Source organism: Rhinolophus sinicus, chromosome 17 (assembly GCF_057876585.1).
Source record: "Rhinolophus sinicus isolate RSI-liver-muscle chromosome 17, RSI-T2T, whole genome shotgun sequence".
Taxonomy (NCBI): Eukaryota; Metazoa; Chordata; class Mammalia; order Chiroptera; family Rhinolophidae; genus Rhinolophus; species Rhinolophus sinicus.
The window spans coordinates 129638794-129659409 of record NC_142517.1 but is presented as its reverse complement, the minus strand read 5'-3'; the positions used below and the strand labels follow the sequence as shown (position 1 = coordinate 129659409).

Here is a 20616-nt window from a genome sequence, read left to right as displayed (position 1 = left end):
AGAACACTCTTCCTTCCAGAAATTTCCATGCATCACACTCCCTTACTTCTACACAGAAAAGCCTTCCCTGACCACCTTACCTGGCCACGCTGCATCCTTACTCTCTTTTTCCTTGGGGCACTCACCACTTGTGTTAATTATTTTATGTATTGGTTGACTATTATTTGCTGCCCCATACAAATGGAAGCTCCTTGAAGACAGGAACTAGAATTTACCTGTTCAGTGCTCTATCCTCAGCCTCGAGAACAGAACAGTGCCTGGCACATAATAGGTCCTCAATCATTATGTGTTGAGTAGTGAGTGAATAAATCAAAGATATAACTTGAGCACTAAAAATAGTCATGGTAACGATACTCATTTCCATTTATGTGGCATTTATCCATTTTCATCATTTTATAAGAACCTTGCGACAATATACTGAGGCCTGACTTTGATCTCAGTGAGGAGAAACCAGATAGGAAAACCAAAGGGAGAGCTCAAGACCACACAGGTAGGCGGTGGATCCAGACAGGCAACCAGGCCTCATGTGTTTTCTATAATACTGTACTGCTGCCACTGAACGGGAGGCAGGAATATTATGGACAGAAAGGACGGGCCTGACCATGTGCCAGAGAGAGCCAAGGGCTGAGGAGATGCAGGGTGCCAGAGAAGAACTTCAAAGAGAAGTTGCAGTAAGTTTTCAATGTGCCACAAAACCAGTGGGGTCCTCATAAGGGGATGCCACAGTTTTAAAAATCCATCCCAAATCTCTATAGGAGAACTGCCAAGTTTTCTTCACACAGGAAAGGCAGCAAAAGAATTCCGCTGTAGTCAACCGGGTGACGTAATGCATGGAGATGCTTCTTACACCAACTCTTACTCAGTATACTTCCTACTACACACTACACGAGGCAAAACTGACCCTCGTCGGACCTGCATGCACACTGAGCACACTCTGATAGCCAGTGTCACTGAATTTGTAGAGGTAATCATACTGTAGAGACCGGGGATATAGTTCTTCTTTTGTGGTGATGTGCAATGTTGCCTGAATTGTAGGTCCAGGCAAATAATACTGAGTGACAGTGAGAATAAAAGGTGGGCAACAAAACTGTGTCTTCTCAGATAAGTGGTTCATTCCATTCTATCAGTCTAATCTGACCCCTTGCATGCTCTTATAGTTATATTAAAAAACGTTATATTAAAATTATTAGTAAGTGCTCAAAATGCCCCTGCTTCATGTCTCAAACTTAATGTTTTAGCAGATTTTAATGTTACAAATTTTAGAATATATTTTTTTTCAAGATTAAAAAGGTGATAGCTGGGAGAAGTTACCCACGCAGAACAAACACATAGAAAGCTATTTATAAAATGTTTTTAAATAGAAACATTCATTCAATAAATACGTGTGCCAGGCACCATTATACCTGTGAACAAAACAGGAAAATTTCTCTGGAGATTATTTTCCATGCACTTGTTCTCCTTTTTGTTTTGTTCCTTTTAAAATATTTATTGAATTTTATAGGGCGATAAGAAGCAATTTAAAAGGCAATTCAGAACTACCAGAAGGTTTTGTTAGAATTACCAATAGTGCACCATAAAATTATTTCATGGTATTTTTTTAAATTTAATTTACTGCGGTGACATTGGTTAATAACATTATATAAGTTTCAAGTGTACAATATTATAATACATCATCTGTATATTGCAGGGTGCTTACCACCCAAAGTTTAGTCTCCTTCTGTCACCATATATTTGACCCCTTTACCCTCCTCGACCTGCCCTCACCCCCCTTGCCCTCCGGTAACTACCATACTGTTGTCGGCTATGTGCTTGTTCTTAATTTTGGATGTTGACGGTCTTCCCAGGACATTTGCATTTACTATTCCCACTGCCTGCTAAACATCTCTGCCAGACATCTAAACTTCTTACTTTCTTACCTACTTGAATTGGTTTTCAAAACCATCCTCCCATCTTCTCAGTAGTTCCTGAGCACTCTATCTAAAACAGACATCATCACTTCTCATGAGCATTTCTTTGCCCCCTCTCTCCTGCTTTATTTTTCTCCATGGCATTTACTACAACCTAAAAGATATGTATTTTACTTTTCATTTGTCTGTCTCCTCCTACAAAACATAACCTTAATGAGGACTGTTTGTCTTTTTGTTCATTGATATATTCCCAGCACCCAGAAAAACCCAATAGCAATGAAGGCCCCAGGCGTTCAGACTGTGGTCTCTAAGCATTATTTGCCACCAAGAGGAGCTAGGTGTCCTTAGAGAAATGGCTGATTTAAGGTCTAGGGCAGAAATTGTACTAGATGAACTAGAAGAGCTTGTCACACCAGGCAGTAAAAAACAAAACAAGAAAACTATTCCAAACTACCAGAGTCATGTCAAAAGGACTCAAGACAATATTAATTGGCTCCCTCTGGCCAAAGAAGGGGCAATTTGAGAACCAGTAAGAAAATAATTGGAATAGATCGAACAGCTATAATATGCTTCAATCAATGACTTCATAATGACGATAAAAACCACTAAGCATATAAGTAAACAAAATACTACACAGTAGAATATGCTAAGAAACCAAGAGAGAAAGAGAGAAAGATTTCCTATAGAAGCTGTCCCTTAGAGTAACCACATACCAGATGAAGAGTCACTTCTCTTTATACAAGTATCCCTGGTAGATTAAGCAGGAACCCCTAACGCGTTAATGAACCCACGCACTGATCATCGACAGCAGCTAACGTCACAAGAAGAGACAACCAGGCATTAATGCGCCTCCTGACAGAAGTATGTAATATCATCCATGAAGCAGTCTTACCAAAAAAATATTAAACCTGACTCCGATCAAGCCTCAGATCTAACTATCCATTTACAGGAAACACAAGGAGCCGGGAACCAGATTATACAACAACATGGGGATGTAATAATCAAAATGCAGAGTAGAACAAGTTCTCCAAGGCAAATAAAGAAGTTTCCTCAACAAAAAGCCACAAGGGGGGAAAAAAGAGATGGAAGGGAACCTAAAATTAAAGAGACTTTGGAGACACCAACAATTTTAATTTACAGTCATTACTTGAAACCCAGTTCAAATAAGTAAACTTTAATTTATAGGATGGCCTAGAAAATGTGAATACTAACCTGGTATTTTATGATATTAAGGAATAATGTTCATTGTGATATGAAATGATACCGTGATTCCCCAAAAATAAGACCTAGCCAGACAATCAGCTCTAATGTGTCTTTTGGAACAAAAATTAATATAAGACCTAGTATTATATTATATTATATTATATTATATTATATTATATTATATATTTTATACAAGACCCAGTTTTATATTATAGTAAAAGAATGGGTCTTCTATTAATTTTTGCTCCAAAAGACGCATTAGACCTGATTGTCCGACTAGGTCTTATTTTAGGGGAAACACGGTATTAGTAGTTATAATGGGAGTAGTTATATGTTTTAAAAGAGTCTCCTTTAAAGATACATACTGAAACAGTCACACATGATAGGACACTTGGAATTTGCTTCAAAATAAAGGAGGTGGGGAGAGTGTAAATGAAATGAGACTTGGCCATGAAATGACGATTGTTGAATCTGAGTAATGGGCACATAGGGGTTCATTATACCCTTCTATTTTATATATGATTAAAATTTTCCACATTAAAAGTGTTTAAAACAAAAATTTATATTACTGGCATGGAATAGAAATTTTAAGAAATAGTATTTCAAAGTTAAAAAAAAAAAAAAAAAATTGGAGAGTACTGCATTGAAGCCTCTGTTTGCCACATGTATTCCAAGGAGCAAAGACGCTTTGGTTTGGGGTTTGGCAAGTCCTGTCATTTCCCCTTTTAATTTTGTAAAGTGGAGGCCAGCGCAAGAAGTCTCCATATAAATGTTGTAGTGCCTGAAACTTACAAACGGGGGCATCACGAAGAAAATAAACTTGGGAGAGGAGAGGTAACGGAGAGATCAATTAGGCTGACTGACAAATACTATTCTGTAAACTCAGGACTGTTTAAAAAAAAAATCCTTTTTCTAAAATGTTATAGAATTCAGGTAACAGGAGCAAGAAAAACATAGAGATGAAAAAGATACAGATAAAGGCTGAACTCAAAAAGGGAAAAAGGACATGATCATAAATCTCTCCCTGCTCCGTTATTGCCAAGAAATATTATCTCACAGAAAGGGAATTTCCTATTGTAAACAGCTAAACATTTTAAAAAGGTATGTGTTGGTGTCCTCGGGCAAGCCTAGCGATATTTTTAAAGTACTCCTGACCTGTCCCGAAATGTTAGTTATGTGTTTTCATTCACGTTTTCTCCTGCAACCTAAGTAGTTCTTTATCGCTGCCCACTTTGACAAATTAGTCGACGCAACACCATTTCCAAGTTATCTTTAGCAGCCAACACAGCCCATAAATCCAAATCATTGTGCTGGTTATTAGGATTTCATTTCATGCTCGCATTCACAAACATTTAAGCTTTCAACCTTTGCTGTTGGGCATTAATCTTGGCATTAATCAAGAGATTAAGTACGCTGAATTTAAACTCAAGGTTAATGGCATGCTCAGCCAATATTAGTTTTACATATTGCCAAGGGAGAACAGAAAGAGGCAAAGACCTTTATGCCTGTTGTTCATGACACATAAGAAACAGATTGATAAGTAAGGCATGAAACTAATTCTTTTGTTGCTTTCTAAGGTAGTCACACACACACATGTGCACACACACTCACTCAGTCCTGTCCAAATTGACATTTGAAGCAACAGCTTGTCCACATCCTAAAATCTAGCAATCAATCACTGGGCAATTTGATGATTTCAGAGCAACTATACTTGCAATGGCAGCAGAAGTACTTAAAAAAACAGCACAAATTACAAAGTCTGGGAGAGTATGATGGCTGCTAGTCACCAGAATAATTGTGTAAATTAAAAAAAAAAAAGTCTGAGTGTCAAATATATCAGCATCATCTATCAATGTAATCTCAATAGGGGTAAAGAAATTCATTTTAAATTTCATAAAAGCTGAAAGCAGTAAAAGGCTCTGTAGAGGGATAAGTTAATATACCTGAAACAATGACAGAGTAATTACTTTATAAGCCTTGTCTCCATAACGGGAGTAGTTACATGGTTCACAAAAACGGATACAGAAAATGAACTGCCCGATGATGTGGAAATGCAAGGCTGCCTCATTCATTCACTCCCACAACTCGGAATGACTGAACACCTGGTTTTCATGAGTTATGCCCTCGGGAGAATTGGTGCTTTCTCTTTTTTGGAGGGATAGGGTATCAAAATTGTGGGTATTCAAAAACTAGCAACGAAGACTGATTCATGGAAACTAGCTAAATTAGAGCCACATTTCAAACACAGGTGAATTTGAGTATAGAACTGACTGCAAAGTGAGTGGTGACAAACCACTAGGCAGAGTTCAGTTTTCCTTTGACACGAGGGGCAGCAGTTATGAAAAGTGCAGAAGTACTAGGCAGCTTAACTTCCCAGAGCCGCTACAACTTGGCTCTCGATCACACAGAGTTGGGGAAAGGTTGAAATGAGATTGTGTACTTGAGGTGTCTGGCATACAGGGGCTGAGTAATGTTTCATTCTTCTTAGTGTCTGCCATCCAACAGGGGCAGGGACGATGAGGCTCATATTACCACATCAGTCCCTAGCACGGTATTACACACATAACAAGCATCCGTGGAGAGAATGTAAGGGCAAATGGCTTTACTTCCTGGGGTTTACCAGAAATAATTTGCAGACTACAAATTGATGAAGGTAAAAGGAGACGTTTATAATCCCATAATTCAATGGAAGTTGGCACACTGAGACAACCAGGGGAAAGAAAAATGAAGGAAGAATTCTACCTCCTAAGCTTGGTCTGAATTTAAATGCCTCAACCCAACCGGTGACTGACTCTACGGGAGATATTTTATTTCATGTCTTTTTCTCCATCTGTCAAAGTTCTGAATATAAACGTGATAGAAACAAGAACTGGCCTTTCAATAAGGATTGGGGAAAAAATAAAAGTCACTGTTGATCAAGTAAACAATCAAATGCAAATGTCTCTCTTCATTACCCAATTGCAAGAGAAACCTGGCATATGATACAGGTTAAATGAAGTAACAAAAGAAGGGAAGTGTCAAGAAAGGGGAAAAAAAAATAGATAAAAAAGAGCACCACGAAACCACAGATGTTGTCCAGGATGTTTTCAATAGTAGAATGTAATGAATTGGCTTCAGAAAACATCTCTAATAATCTCACATTGACAAGGGCAGTGGTACTCGGCTGCGCCATACATCCAGCTCACGATCTGAATGCAAACAGAAGTGTCCTATCCAGAGAAAAGAAGTCAAGGGGAACAGCTGAATTGCTACATAACTAAAAGTCAAGTGGTCTAAAATTAAATTAGATTGGTGAAAAAGAACCAGAAATTGATTCTAATTCTAAAATAAACTCAATGTTCCACATAAAATATCCCAGGCTAAGTGACACCCCACGACTGTCCTCAAAAAAATGACAACATCAAAAACCATAAAAGCATCAGTTACATTTACTGAGTGTCATCTATCTGCTAGGCTCTACTCTAAGCCTGTTCCCATATACACTCAGGAATGCTCACGGTAGGATCCTTTGAAAATAAACAAAATTAAAACTACTATTTTATAAAGAAAGAATCTCAGACACAAAGAGGGTAAGTAACTTTTCCAAAAGCCGAGTTTAGAAAGCATCAGAAACAGAAGCTGAAGTCAGTTATGAGGCTCTAAATCAGTACTTCCCATCGAAGTGGCCGTATTGGTCAAATTCTCCTCTAACTCTAATAAGGCACCTATTAAGATGCTACAATAAAATAAAATAAAAATTTAAAGGCCAGAGTTTCAAAGTTATTTTCAGTGTAAAACTCTGAAAAAGAAGTGCCTAGTTCTCTCCCCAGGGGAATTATCTCCATCCTGCTGGCTCAATTACCTGCAACCATTCTTCCTCTTCCATTAGTCTCTTAAGATAATGAACGCATACCGTGGTGCCAAGAAAATGAGTTCTCAGTAATTGTTGACAATCAATGAATATACTAGCTGTTCAATAAGTGCTCACTGAACTGAATTCAACTGAATAACAACAACGAAAAAGCCCTATCATCTGCATAAGAAGACATGGGAACAGGCTAATGAAGAACCATACCACCCCTAGTTAAAGGTTCTGAACCTAAATATCAAGCTCCAATATTAAGTATATATCATCCATCACAGACTTGCAGCCCAGTCTGACCCACATCCTCCCAACTGACCTTCACCGGAATCTCACTCTTCTCCCATCTTAGCTACATCTTTCCTTCACGCGAGTGGGGGTAGAGTGGCAGTTGCAAAGGAAGGGAACTAGGTCACAAATAACTGCAGCCCCTTTCCATCTGGACCATTCTCCTACGCCTTCCCGGCTTTGGCTCTGAAGGTGGAGAAAGGCTGGAGTAGGGATGTAAAATCCTCTGCCTTCACCTCCGCAGCCCACCCACACGTGCAAACTCTCAGGGAGGCGTGAAATTAGCTCAGCTTGTCAATCAGAAAGCACAGTTGGACTCTGGCTAAATTCTATCAAATGGAAGACAAAGAAAACTTTTGAAAATTAAACTGAATGAGGGACCTTCTCCTCAGGGCATTAAAGGTGCTTCCAATGGACTTCTCACAGGAGTGATGGTTCAACTCATTGGCCCCAGGCCTTACTTCTCTGGAGTAGGAAATGAGAAGATGGGTCACAGTCCACCGAAGCTAGAAACACACTCAAATATGTTACAAAATCAATTTGCCAGCAACCTGCTAATGAGGAGCATCACACACCTAATTCTCTATGCTTTCAATTTCCAAGAAGTATTTTAACTATTATTAGCTCTAAGGGTTCCCATGATGGCTGTGGGGTGGCCATGGGTAACCTGTCAAAAAAAAAAAAAAGTCTGACTGGATCTTACAGAGGAAAAAGAAAGAAGTGTATAGAAGAGGGACAAACCCCAAGAATCTAGGAACACATGCCCGATAGCTATACTAGTTTGGTCCCCCAAAGCTGTCCCTGTCACCTTATGTATGACACAGAGAAGAGGCACCCGAGTCCCGCAAGGAAAACTATGGCAAAAGCATTTCATTTAGCCTCAGAGGCACTCTCCTTCCTGCATGGCAGCACCAGGGAGCTGTTATTAACTACTGGTCAATGGCAACTGCACACAAAAGTGGGGGAGAGAATAAAAGAGAAATGGTGGCCAAGAGCCTGAGAAGGGCACATTCTCTGAAATTAGCCAGCACTCGAGTCAAAGGCCCCTAGGACTACCCCCATCTAGAAGGATGGAGGGGGAAGCCACAGAGTTCTGATTTCCCACTCCGCCCTTCCCCTGTACCCTGCCCGGGATAAAGTATTAACTCGATTCCACCCCCTCAATATTCCTGAAGGTGACATGAGATCACTGAAGTATGTAATAAATACCAAGTGGTCTGTAACACGCTCCGCAACCCTTTAAAGAAAAGGGCGAGTTAATTCGAGGGTACAAATGAAAATGAAGCTCAGATAAAAAGAAAACAAGGTAAAAACTCAGGCTGTTAGTAAACTGCTAACTCGGTTAATAAACACATGAAAAGATATGTTCAACATCACTAAGTATTGAGGATATGCAAACCACAACTGCAGAGATACCATCTTACACCCATTAGCATGGCTACTATCAAACAAAACAAAAACAAACACAACCACAAAAAAACCCCCTCAAACCAGAATAAAACAAGTACTGGCCAGGATGTGGAGAAATTGGAACCCTTGTGCACTGTTGGTAGCAATGTAAAATGGTGCAACTGCTTTGGAAAAGGTTGGCGGTTCCTCAAAAAATAAACAATGGAATTACCACATGATTCAGTCATTCCACTTCTGGATATATACCCAAAGGAAATGAAAGCAGGGTCTCAAAGAGTTATGTGCACACCCAAGTCCACGGCAACATTATTCACAACAGCTAAAAGGTGGAAGCAACCCAATGTCTATCAATAGATGAGTGGATAAGCAAAATGTGGTGTATAATACAACAGCATATTGTTCAGCCTTAGAAAGGACAGAAATTCTGGTACATGCTACAACATGGAGGAACCTTGAATACATACAGTATGCTAAGCGATATCAGCTGATCACAAAAAGACAAATACTGCATAATTTCACTTATATGAGTATTTGGAATAGTCAAAATCATAAAGACTGAAAGTAGAATGGTGGTTGCCAGGGGCTGGAAGGAGGGGAGAAGGCAGAGCTACTGTTTAATGGGTAGTTTCGTGTTTGCAAGATAAAGGGTTCTGGAAATGAGTGGAGGGTGGGGATGGTTGTGTAGCAATGTGAATTACTTAATGCCATTGAACTATACACTTAATGGTTTAAGATGTTACGTGTATTTTAAATCAAGGGAAAATTAGTTAGCTAAGCCTGTTTTTCCGTCAAAGGAAAAAAAAAAAAGTCATCCTACCTGGGGGTGGGGGGGGGGCAGAGGAGCATCATGAAGAAGGAAACCGTATGTCTACTATGTAAAAACATTTTCAAGCTTTTTGAATTCCAGACTCAGCTACAAAACAGACAAACCACACACACCCACCCCTCTGAAGCCACAAGAAGCTACTCACCTCACTGAGGTAAATAAAAAAAGAGCAGGTGGACCCATCCACCCCGTATTCTGCGTAGCAGGGATCCGAGCGCCACATATCTTTCATCCACTGAAACAAGAAGAGCCAGGTAAGAACATCTCTGAACAGCCCCGTTCTTGGTGGCCCTGCCCATCTGCTGATGAGAAGGTGAGGACATACGTGTGTGGCTCAAGCTCTGGCCTAAGCTCAGAGTCACTGAGTGAGGTCGGGATGACAGACGTTCAGTTCCTGGATGATCCACAGACAGACACTGACATGAGTGGGCCCTTAGCACACGTGCTTAGAGTGGAGAAAGGCTGTGGGACAGCCCAGGCCGCAAAGCCCAGGACAGGCCTTGCCTAGGAGAGTTTTATCAAGAGCAAGTGCTCAATGGGACGCTTGCATCGAAATCCCCTCTTTCCAGAACCTTCAGTTTCACCAACCCCAGCACAGGGCCAGGAAGAGTACATGATGAGTGCAGGAATGCAGGGCGTGTATGGGTCCCAAACGGAGACCATGTGAATGTTTCTGGGACGTGGTCTCACCATCCTAATGTACCCCTGAACTGAAACTCTTCTCTGGAAACTACTGAGCAGGGAGTCGTGTCTCCAAGGGCAGGCCATGGAAACAGGATTTTTTTAAAAAAAATGTTAAGAGGAAAAGAATGGCCGAGTGTCTCTGGGTACTCAACTGTAGATGCAAATGTGACATTTACATCACACTCTGGAGACCTCAGAAGGGGAGGGGGAGAGAGAGAAGTTGGACACTAAATAATGGCAGCCTCTTATCATTGGCCTGTGAAGGGTCACCTGCTGGAAGCTGGGAAAGCAAGGGAAAGGCAGCTTCAAAGACACAGTAGGCGCCTGAAATGGCCCAGGCTCCTTCCATCTGACCAGTTAGAGCCATTGTGGACTAACCCCAAGGAGTTGGCATAAGCTGAGAAGCGTTGTCATGGCCACAGCCCCAAACAGGGAGGACTGAAGCAGCCCTTAAGTGACTCCCTTAAAGGGCTCGCTTGCCCTTTAAAGAAGGGGGTGTTAGTGCAGACTGAAGATGATGGAAACAAATACACATCATTTGGGCCTTACCTTGATTTTCCCCTCACAGTGGGGGTAGCCATCCATAGGAGGCAATACACATTTTTCTTGAGCTCCATTAATGATATCTGTAAAGGATGAAAAACAACAACGGATACCATTAAGTTTATGAAACACAAGTCTAATATCTTTGTAAGCCAAGGGGCAGGTAGGGAAACCGAAAAGAGAGGTTTACAGTAGCAGCCATGCTCTGACCCGCACCACCCCTCCAACGGGCAACAGGTCTGACTGGTCTGCAGTGAAGACCTGACCTAAGGACAGTCCACCTACAGGATGGCCAGAGACTCATGATGGGCATGTTCAGCTTGAAAGGGGGAGTTAGACCAACCACAATGGTCGCCTGCAGATCTGCAATTGGGAAACTGAGAAACCAAAGACATAGGGAGCAGAAAATAAAGCCACGAAATAAGGGAGTCCACCAGGCTGGCAGGGGCATACCAGGCTATGCAGACAAACTGAGGCCATGGGCAGCTTCATGAAAACATGTGCTAGAGCTGAGGCAACCAGCAGGAGAAAGACAGGTGCACAGAATTAGTGGGTGGAGGAGCAGAAAGCCACATGGTCATCTGCGAGGCAGAGCCTCTTATCGACCCAGTTCTTCCATTTCCACAGATATCTCCTTACTGCTGCAAATGTTTCCTCACAATAAGCTCCCTTGCTACTAGCTAGCTCAACTGGATTCCTATTCCCTGTAACTACAGAGTCAAAACTCGAAAAGCATGCCTTCCAGAAGCTCCAAGTTTAGTGGTGAACAACAGACCCATAATGAAACAATTGAACAACAGTGCGATCGACTTTACATTAGGGCGGGACAAGGGAAGGACGCCCATCCAAGTGTCCAGGGGTGAAAGAAGGCTTCCTGGCTCCAGCAGCATCTTAGCCGCCATGAGAAGGTGAAGCAGGAGTGAGCTAGGTAGCAATGGTGTTCAAGAACTGTGGTGCTTCTAAATGCAGGCACCCGCTCTGACTAGAATACAGAAGGCTGAGGGACTAGAAGGTCAGACAGGAGAAGCAGGCAGGGCCCAAAGAAGAAAGGCCTCAAGCACCAAGATACAGACTTTGATCTTCGTGCTCAGGGCATGGCAGAGCACTGAACGGTTTGTAGGAGGGAATGGCTATGATCAGATTGTTGTCTAGGAATGATCCTCTTAGCTACATGCTTCAACCTACATGCTTCTATTTTGGGACCTACTATATTTTCCAGACCTGCTTGGAAAATGTAGCCATTACTTACTGCTGACAGTTTTCTATCTATACAGAGCATTAACAAGAAATTAGCTCCCAAACTACAATGTTTGACAGTGGTATTTAAATGATGTCAGTAGGTGCTGGGGCTAAAACAGAAGTTAGTGCTAAGGGGGAGGTGTGTGTGGGGGAGGGGGGGCTTCATTGTACCTGTCCCTTGAAAACCAGTTCTTCTGATAGTCTGAAACAGAGATCCTCAACTCTTTGATTTAGCATTTTCAATGGGCATTCTACTTGCTACAGATAATTAGAGCATAAAATCAATATCCCCCTTATCATAGATTGAAGGCAGTGTCATTCAATAGTTAACAGGGAAGGTACTTAGCTTGTCGGAGCCTCTTTTCTCCCATCTTTATAACTGGAATAACTACACCTATTTCATCCGGCTCCTATTTAATAAGTTAACATTTACAAGAAGTGTGGTCTGGCACTCCCAACAACTGATAACACAGACCACAGCAGGTGCTTAAATGCTGGCATTTGGTATGTAATTCGACACAACTCACTATATCCAGGAAAGCAATATTTCAAATGTATAGCCGCTTCTGGAAATAACATTCTCTCACTTTGGGGGAACAGCCAGCTCCAGAATCCACTACCAAATGGACCACCTCACCAAAGAACAGAGATGCTTTTCAATGACTACTACTCCCAACGCTATTTTTAATTCGATTTTGCTTGGCAACTGAGCAAATAAGAAGCTGCAGAGGTTCCAAGAAATTAAGTCTAAAATGGCAGGGAGCTGGGGAAGTCAGATATTTAAGGGGACGGATGCTTAGGGTGAAACGCCCCTCTTTCTTAAGATACTATAGGTACTACTCCGGATGTTCAGAGCCAGAAGTCATGGAAACTAGAAGCTCCTGAGTTGGAGGAGCAGTGTGTGTGGTGAAGAGAAATCGCCAGGTAGTAGAATAACAGGTCCGGGACGGCCTGCAAGTAAAGCCTGGTTGCTGACAGCGTGGGTCCTCTCCACTAGGAGTTTGAAGGAATAAAAATATGTTACACCAAGGGTCGGCAAACATTGTCTGTAAAGGACCAAATGGTAAATATCTGAGGCTTGGCAGGCCACGGGGTCTCTGTCACAACTACTCTCTCTGGTTTGTAGCAAGAAAGCAGCCACAGACAACAAGGGGAGGAATGAGTGTGTCTGTGTTCCAATAAAACTTTACTTACAAAAACGGGAGCAGACCACTGTGTCTGCTATGATGAGAGCTCCAAAATGAGCAACCTCATTTCTGCAAAGACCTGTTGAAATGACCTTTTTCTTTAAGGACACCTGCAGGCATCTTCTGCCAAAAATGCTCTCCTGCTCACCCCCTTCCGCCTTCTACCCTTTCTCCACCGAGTTAAAGCCCCTCCTCCTATAAGACCCTCTGGAAAAAACAGTCCTGAGCCTTCCTTTCCAGGACCAGCCAGGGTTTAGCTGGGAGTGAGTGCTGCCCTCCTGCTTATGTCTCTCCCATGCGGTAAACAATCTACGTTTCTTTACATTTGTCCATCTCTCCACCTAGGCCATGAGGATATTATGGGAAGGTTATGTCTTTCTGCTCCATTACACTAAGTGCTGTTTGACTGAATAAACACACCCACGTTCCATGGGCCCCAAGCCTGACTCAGACTGAGCTGAGATCCCTGCTAGGCCAGCATTTTTATTAGGTTGGTGCAAAAGTAATTGCGGTTTAAAAGGTTAAAAATAATTGCAAAAACCGCAATTACTTTTGCACCAACCTAATACTTTGCCAACTAGCAGGATTGTCAACTAATTCAACAGGGTCTCCTCTGAAATCCCATTATCTTATGATGAATTTTCTCACTATTTAGTTACATAGTGACCAGTTGGAATGCACAATACACAATGATGTCCAAAAGTTCAGTTTAATGGCTTGAGGCTCTGGGGTAGGAGAGATCTGGGAAAGGGAGAAACAGGAAGTGCTCGCCCTCCTAGCATCAGGCCAGCTGCACCCTGACTCTGACCTCCAGTAACCGGATAAGACCTCCCACCACTTCACAGCTCTAGAGGAGTTTCAGCTTTCCTCAGAGGACAGCTTCCCATTTTATTTTCATCAAAACGACAAAAACTCAAAAAATAATGTTTTTATTCTCTGCTATTCACCCCTCGCTTTCCAGCATGCCAACTTTCTTTTTAACAGTCAAAGGGTAAGGGAAACGAAAGATGTTAATGGAAGCAGTGACACTCAGCTCTTATTATCGTTTAGGTTTCAGCTACACCCCTTACTCTCACCTACCAGTCCCTGTTGGGTCTTTCACCCCAAACTCCACTTCTGTACTGATTCTATGGCACTGTCAAGCAGCCACGACACAAAAGGCAGATGACCTCGGTGTGAAAATTCTTTTGTTTTATCAGTCACCAAGCCCCATGCAGTGTAGCAGGGGCTCCTTTCCCTGTTATCTAAAATGCTTATGTGTGAGGGAAGAACACACGTACAAGAGAAGAAGTGACAAAGATGTCATAAACACACCCAGAAAGGGGTGTTCCTGTCAAATGGGGGTCCAGATTCTCCCAGACAGTCGTAATATATGTGTATACATATTGAAAGAGGCACATATGGAGAGATACAACAGCATTTCAAATACATATATTTGGAAGCAACAAAGAGATATAGAACCAAGCACACATTTTTTTTTCTTCTTTTTTTACTCATGTTTTCCTCTGCCTCTGAGAAAGGGAGGAAAGTGTGGACACAGTGAGGGCAGAGAGGGCAGAAGAAGTAAATGGTAACAATGGTCTCAAAGGGACAGTGAGAGTAGAAAAAGGGTCACACAGGAAACGAAGATGAATGACAATAACCTCCCTTGATATACATTACCTGCCTTTCTAAAGTGCTATCACATACATTATCACATTATATACTAACCACATCCTCCGGAAAAAGGAAGACAGTTCATTCACCTTATAGTCTGAAAAGGAGAAATTTTAAAATCCTAAACATCTACCTCCAAACCCCACCTGCAGTTACTTGAAACGCCTCTCAAAAGCCTGCTGTTGGCCATGTGCTGAAATGGCAAAGCTGTACCCTTGAAAGACATGATCGGAAGCCCTAGGGAGCTCACCACGGCGTGGGGGAGGTGGGATGACATACCACAGAGTGAGGCACACGTCAGCAGAGCCCCCTCCGAGGCCAGTGCTTCTGGAAAGCACGACCACCCTCAGTGCTATGCCCCAGTGCCGAAAACGTGCGTGGTACGCTGTGACTCCATAGCATATTTGTTAAACAAACGAACGAATACATGTAACAAAGGAATGAAAAGCCCAAGTTTCAGAAAAGTGAAGAGGGAAGAAAATGCCAGAAGAAAGGAGATGGAAGACTCTCACTCAAAATCACTGAACCAGGAATTACAAGTTCTGAACTACCCACCAAACACAGTGGAAGGAATCTGGGTTCGACACAAGGAAAATGGCCGGAACAGCCAGCAGTGAAAGAAGTCATTTCTGATGCAACAAGAGGGGAAGTGGAGTATCTCCCATGTGAGTTACTGATACTCATAACTTAAAAACCGAGGCTTCAGGTTTTGTGAGATATGATCTTCATGAGTCATATGTCAAGTGTCCTGAGGCATTTACAAAGCAAATACAAGATCCACTGAGCACCACACAAGGACGACGCCATCATTTAGCTGCCAGCTCAACACACACACGTGTTGCTATTGTGTTTTTTAAAGCATAATTAACTATCAGCATCATAAAACATTCACCTATGGCGGCAAACTTATTAAAGTTAATGATAACCGCACCTAACTGATAAAAAGATCAGAAATATGGTTATAAAATGAGCCTATCAGACAAAAGAAAATAAAGGGCATCCAAGTTGGAAAGGAACAAGTAAAACTGTCATTATTTGCAGATGACATGATACTATATAGAGAGAAAGAACCCTAAAGATTCCACCGAAAAACTATTAAAGCTGATAAATCAACTTAGTAAAGTAGCAGAATACAAAATTAATATTCAGAAATCAATTGCATTTTTATACACCAATAATAAGCTACCAGAAAGAGAAATTAATACAATCTCATTTACAATTGTATCAAAAATAAAATACCTAGGAATACATTTAACCAAGGAAGTAAAATATTTATACTTGGAAAATTATAAGATGCTGAAGAAAAAAACTGAAGATACAAATAAACGGAAGCATATAGCGTGCTCGTGGATAGGAAGAATTAACATTGTTAAAATGTCCATACTACCCAAAGCAATCTATAGATTCAGTGCAATCCCTATCAAAATACCAATGTCATTTTTCACAGAACTAGAACAAATAATCCTAAAATGTATATGGAACCACAAAAGACCCCTAATAGCCACAGCAATCTTAAAAAAGAACAAAGTTGGAGGTATGCTACCTGATATCAAACTATACTACAAGGCTACAGTAATCAAAACAGCATGGTACTGGCATAAAAACAGACACATAGAGCAATGGAACAGAATAGAGAGCCCAGATATAAATCCATGCCTATGTGGTCAATTCATTTATAACAAAGGAGGCAAGAATATACAATGGGGCTGGACAGTCTATTCAATAAATGGTGTTGGGAAAACTGGGCAGATACATGCAAAAAAAAAAAAAAAAAAAAAAAAAAAAAAAATGAAGCCAGACCACCTTCTTAGATCATATACAAATAAACTCAAAATGAATTAAAGACTTAAATATAAGACCAGAAACCATACAACTCCTAGAAGAAAACACAGGCAGTAAACTCTCTGACATTGCTCTTAGTAATATTTTTTCTGATATATGTCCTTGGAAAAGGAAAACAAAAGGCACTTTACCAAACTAAAAAGTTTGTGCATAGCAAAGGAAACTATCAACAAAATGGAAAGACAACCTACCAAATGATGTGAGAAAAGGCAATCCTCGTACATTGCAAAGTGGTGCAGTATATATTTGCGAATGATACACCTGATAAGGGGTTAATACCCAAAATTTATAAAGAACTCATACAACTTAACACCAGAAAAACAAACAATCCACTTTAAAAATGGGCAGAGAACTTGAACAGACATTTCTCCAAAGAGGACAAATAGATGTCCAATAGACATATGAAAAGATGCTCAATGTCACTAATCGTCAGAGCAATGCAAATTAAAACCACCATGAGATATCACCTCAAACGTGTCAGAATGGCTATCATCGATAAATCAATAAACAACAACTGTTGGGGAGGATGTGGAGAAAAGGCAATCCTCGTGCAGTGTTAGTGGGTTTGCAAAGTGGTGCAGCCACTATGGAAAAAAAATTAAAAACAGGACTATCTTATGACCCAGCAATTCCACTCCTGGGTATTTATCTGAAGAAATCCAAAAAACTAATTCAAAAAGATATATGCACCCCTATGTTCACTGCAGAATTACTTACAATAGGCAAGATATGGCAGCAACCCAAGTGCCCACCAATAGATTATTAGTTAAAAGAAGATGTGGTACATTTAGACAAGGAAATATTACTCAGCCATAAAAAAAGAATGAAATCTTATCATCTGTGACAACATGGATGGACCTTGAGAGTATTATGCTAAGTGAAATAATTCATACAGAGAAAGACAAATACCATATGATCTCTCTTATATGTGGAATCTAAAGAACAAACTAAACGAACAAACAAAACAGAAACAGAGAACAAACTGATGGTTGCCAGATGGGAGGGGGCTTGGGGAGCTAGGTGAAAAACATGAAGGGATTAAAAAGTACAAATTGGTAGTTACAATACTGTCATGGGGATTTAAATTACAGCATAGGGAATACAGTCACTATTTTAATAACTATATATAGTGCCAGGTCGGTACTAGATTTACTGGGCATATCGTTTCGTAAGTTATATAAATGTCCAACCACTATGCTGTACACCTGACACTGATATAAAATAATATTGAATGTCAACTGTATTTGACAAATTAAAAAAAATAAACATTGCCAAAAAAGAGGCTCAAAACAAACGAGGCTGGCAGTCAGGGGTCAACCATAATCCTGACCATATCGATGCTTAAAAAAGGTGGCGCTGCAGGTAAGAAACTCAACTACAAGCTCCTGGGTGAACATGATAAAGTGAGGGTGTGGAGAGGCAGGGACAGCGCGGGGAGAGGAAGCGGGTGCTTGTAAGTGAGCCCCACACTGAAGACAGCTAGCTCAAAGTGAAAGTCGACCCCACCCAGAGAGTCTCCTTTGTCCAGGCTCATTTTTCTGTACATTAATTACAGCAAAGGTAAGTATTTGACATGATACTTTGTTTTAAGAACTTGTAGAACAAAATACCATGAATTTTTTATTTAGAACTGAGCGGGCAACTGATAGGTTAAGGGTGTCTGATTCCCTTCACCATCGCTATTTTAAAGGAGGGGGGGAGAAGAAAAAGTAGATTAAAAAAACGCTCAGCAATCTCAAAAAACATGACCATCTGTCCACCCCCAGGAAATTTTAGGAAACTGAGTTCTGTCTCCTCATCTAGGTCCTTTGCCAACAGCTAAGATAACCATCTTCATGAATGAGGGCTCGATTCAGCCCAAGGGCATCCCACATATATTTCCTCCCAAAAGATAAAGGGTCTCCAGCGATTCTGCTTTGTGTGTAGGACAAGGTAGTGTTTCTCTTGGAACACCTGAAAGGAACATGCGGCCCTGGTTATCAGATGGCCCCTGCAGAGCGCCCACGGAACATGCCACCCGCCCAGGTTCCCTGCGCCAGCCAGGAACTTGCTCAATCTCTGCGCTCAGCCTGGAGACCCAGCTCTTGCCAGCACCTCCATCAGCTAGCCTTGCATCAGGAGTTAAGAGCAATAAATAGGACAGAAATCAGCAGTGGTGAAATATAATCTCCCATTAAAAATGACCTCACCAGTCATTCTCAGCTTGGCAAATATTCACTTACGGCCACTTTACATTGGACTTACGAAAAATAAAAAAAAAAGCTGACTTAATTTCTATAACTGAGTCACGTACACATATTCTAGCCCCATGGCCCATTGTAATAGGAAGCTCTATGCCCACCAAAGGAGCTGGGGAGCCATGTCTGGCAATGGGCACGACCCACCCACAGACCCCCAGGGGTGCATACTGAACCCTTTGAGAAGAATTGGTTTTTTTTAACCTAAGAAACTGGAAACGCAATCATTGTACCAAAGAATTACAGAGCTGCAAGGGACTTCTGAAGCCATATTAGTAAACCGTTTGCTTTTCCTGATTCATAAAATCGAAGCTTAGAGAGATGAAAGGCCTTGCTCATTCACCGATTAAATAAAATCCATTAAATACCTCCCATGTGTAAGCATTCTGCATGTTAAATTCGGGCCTCTGTCTTTTGGGTCAGGATTATTTCCACTACGCTGTTCCTAGGTATTTAAAGCACACCACTATCACCTTCATGGGCTGCACTGGAAATCTGACGAGTCAACCCTGAAGAATAAAATGGCACATTCTCACTTCTCTCGAAATAAGCACCTCCAAGGGCCTCGGGCACTCGGTAAACACCTGAAGCTACAGTACAAATATTATACTATCGGATAAAGGATGTCAACGAGAAAGTCATATTCAGTGTACACAGTTTCACAATGATGCACTTTTCAAGAATGGAACTAATGTGTAAAAAGAATGAAGTTGTGAGGACTATGAGAAAACACATTGTCAAGGATAACCAATGTCATAAAATTTCAAATCACAGTAAGAGTCAAATAACTGTAGACTATGCTTTCGTTTGTCATACCCTCTGTCATCTATTTATTTCTTTATTTTGTAGGATCATCTATCTAATTAAGCTTTTAAGCCAGCATTAATAAGGTTTTTCCTTTTGTTAGTAGAACAGAATCAAAAAGAGGACCGAGGATTAAGAGTCTCAGAAGGGACGTTTCTATAAGAATGCCTCTCTCTCTGTGTCTCTCTCTCTTTCTCTCTCTCTCTCTCTCTCTCTCTCTCTCTCTCACACACACACACACACACACACCTCACCCCTCCATTCTGATAAGTCCCCAGGCACTGCTATTAATAAAAGCATATGCGAGTCCTAGGAATGTTCAAGCAGACAAGGTTGGTCATTGCACACCCACGAACACATATGCATAGCAGGCAGCCATTAAACACCTGCTACTGACGTGAAAGAAAAAAAAAAGTTCGCCATCATTAGTCTTCAGGGAAATGTAAATCAAAACCACAATGAAGATACCACTTCACTCACTGAAAGGGCGCTAATAAAAAAATACAGGTAATAATAAGCATTGGCAAAAATGTAGGGAAATCAGAACCCTCCATCATTGCTAAGAGAAATATATAATGGAGAACAATCTAGCTCTTCCTCAAAAAGTAAACAGTTACCGTTTGACCAAGCAATTACACTCCTAGGTACATACTCAAGAAAATGCAAAACTATGGCCACCCAAAAGTTCACAGTAGCATTATTCATAAGTGGCAAAAGTTGAACCATGGAAACAAATGTTCATTAACTGATGAATAGACAAAATGTGGCCTATCCATACAATGAAGAATTATCATTCAAGCCATAAAAGGGAGTGAAGTACTGATTCATGCTATAACGTGGACGAACCTTGATAAAACTAAGCTAAGGGAAAGAAGGCCTTCACAAAAGACCATGTTACATGAAATGTCCGGAACAGGCAAATCTATAAAGACAGAAAATAGATTAGTGG

At 41.1% G+C, this 20616-nt stretch overlaps 1 protein-coding gene across 8 annotated transcripts in view; it reads right to left on the bottom strand.

Moving 5' to 3' along the window:
* Positions 1–20616, bottom strand: part of MGAT5 (alpha-1,6-mannosylglycoprotein 6-beta-N-acetylglucosaminyltransferase) — a 323438-nt gene that overhangs the window by 125352 nt on the left and 177470 nt on the right. For all 8 annotated transcript variants that reach the window (XM_019731135.3, XM_019731136.3, XM_019731137.3 and 5 more), the window contains 2 exons: positions 10709–10785; positions 9621–9710 (listed from right to left, as the gene is read on the bottom strand). In XM_019731135.3, coding sequence (XP_019586694.2) covers positions 9621–9710; positions 10709–10785 — 167 coding nt within the window. The remainder of the gene's footprint in view (positions 1–9620; positions 9711–10708; positions 10786–20616) is intronic.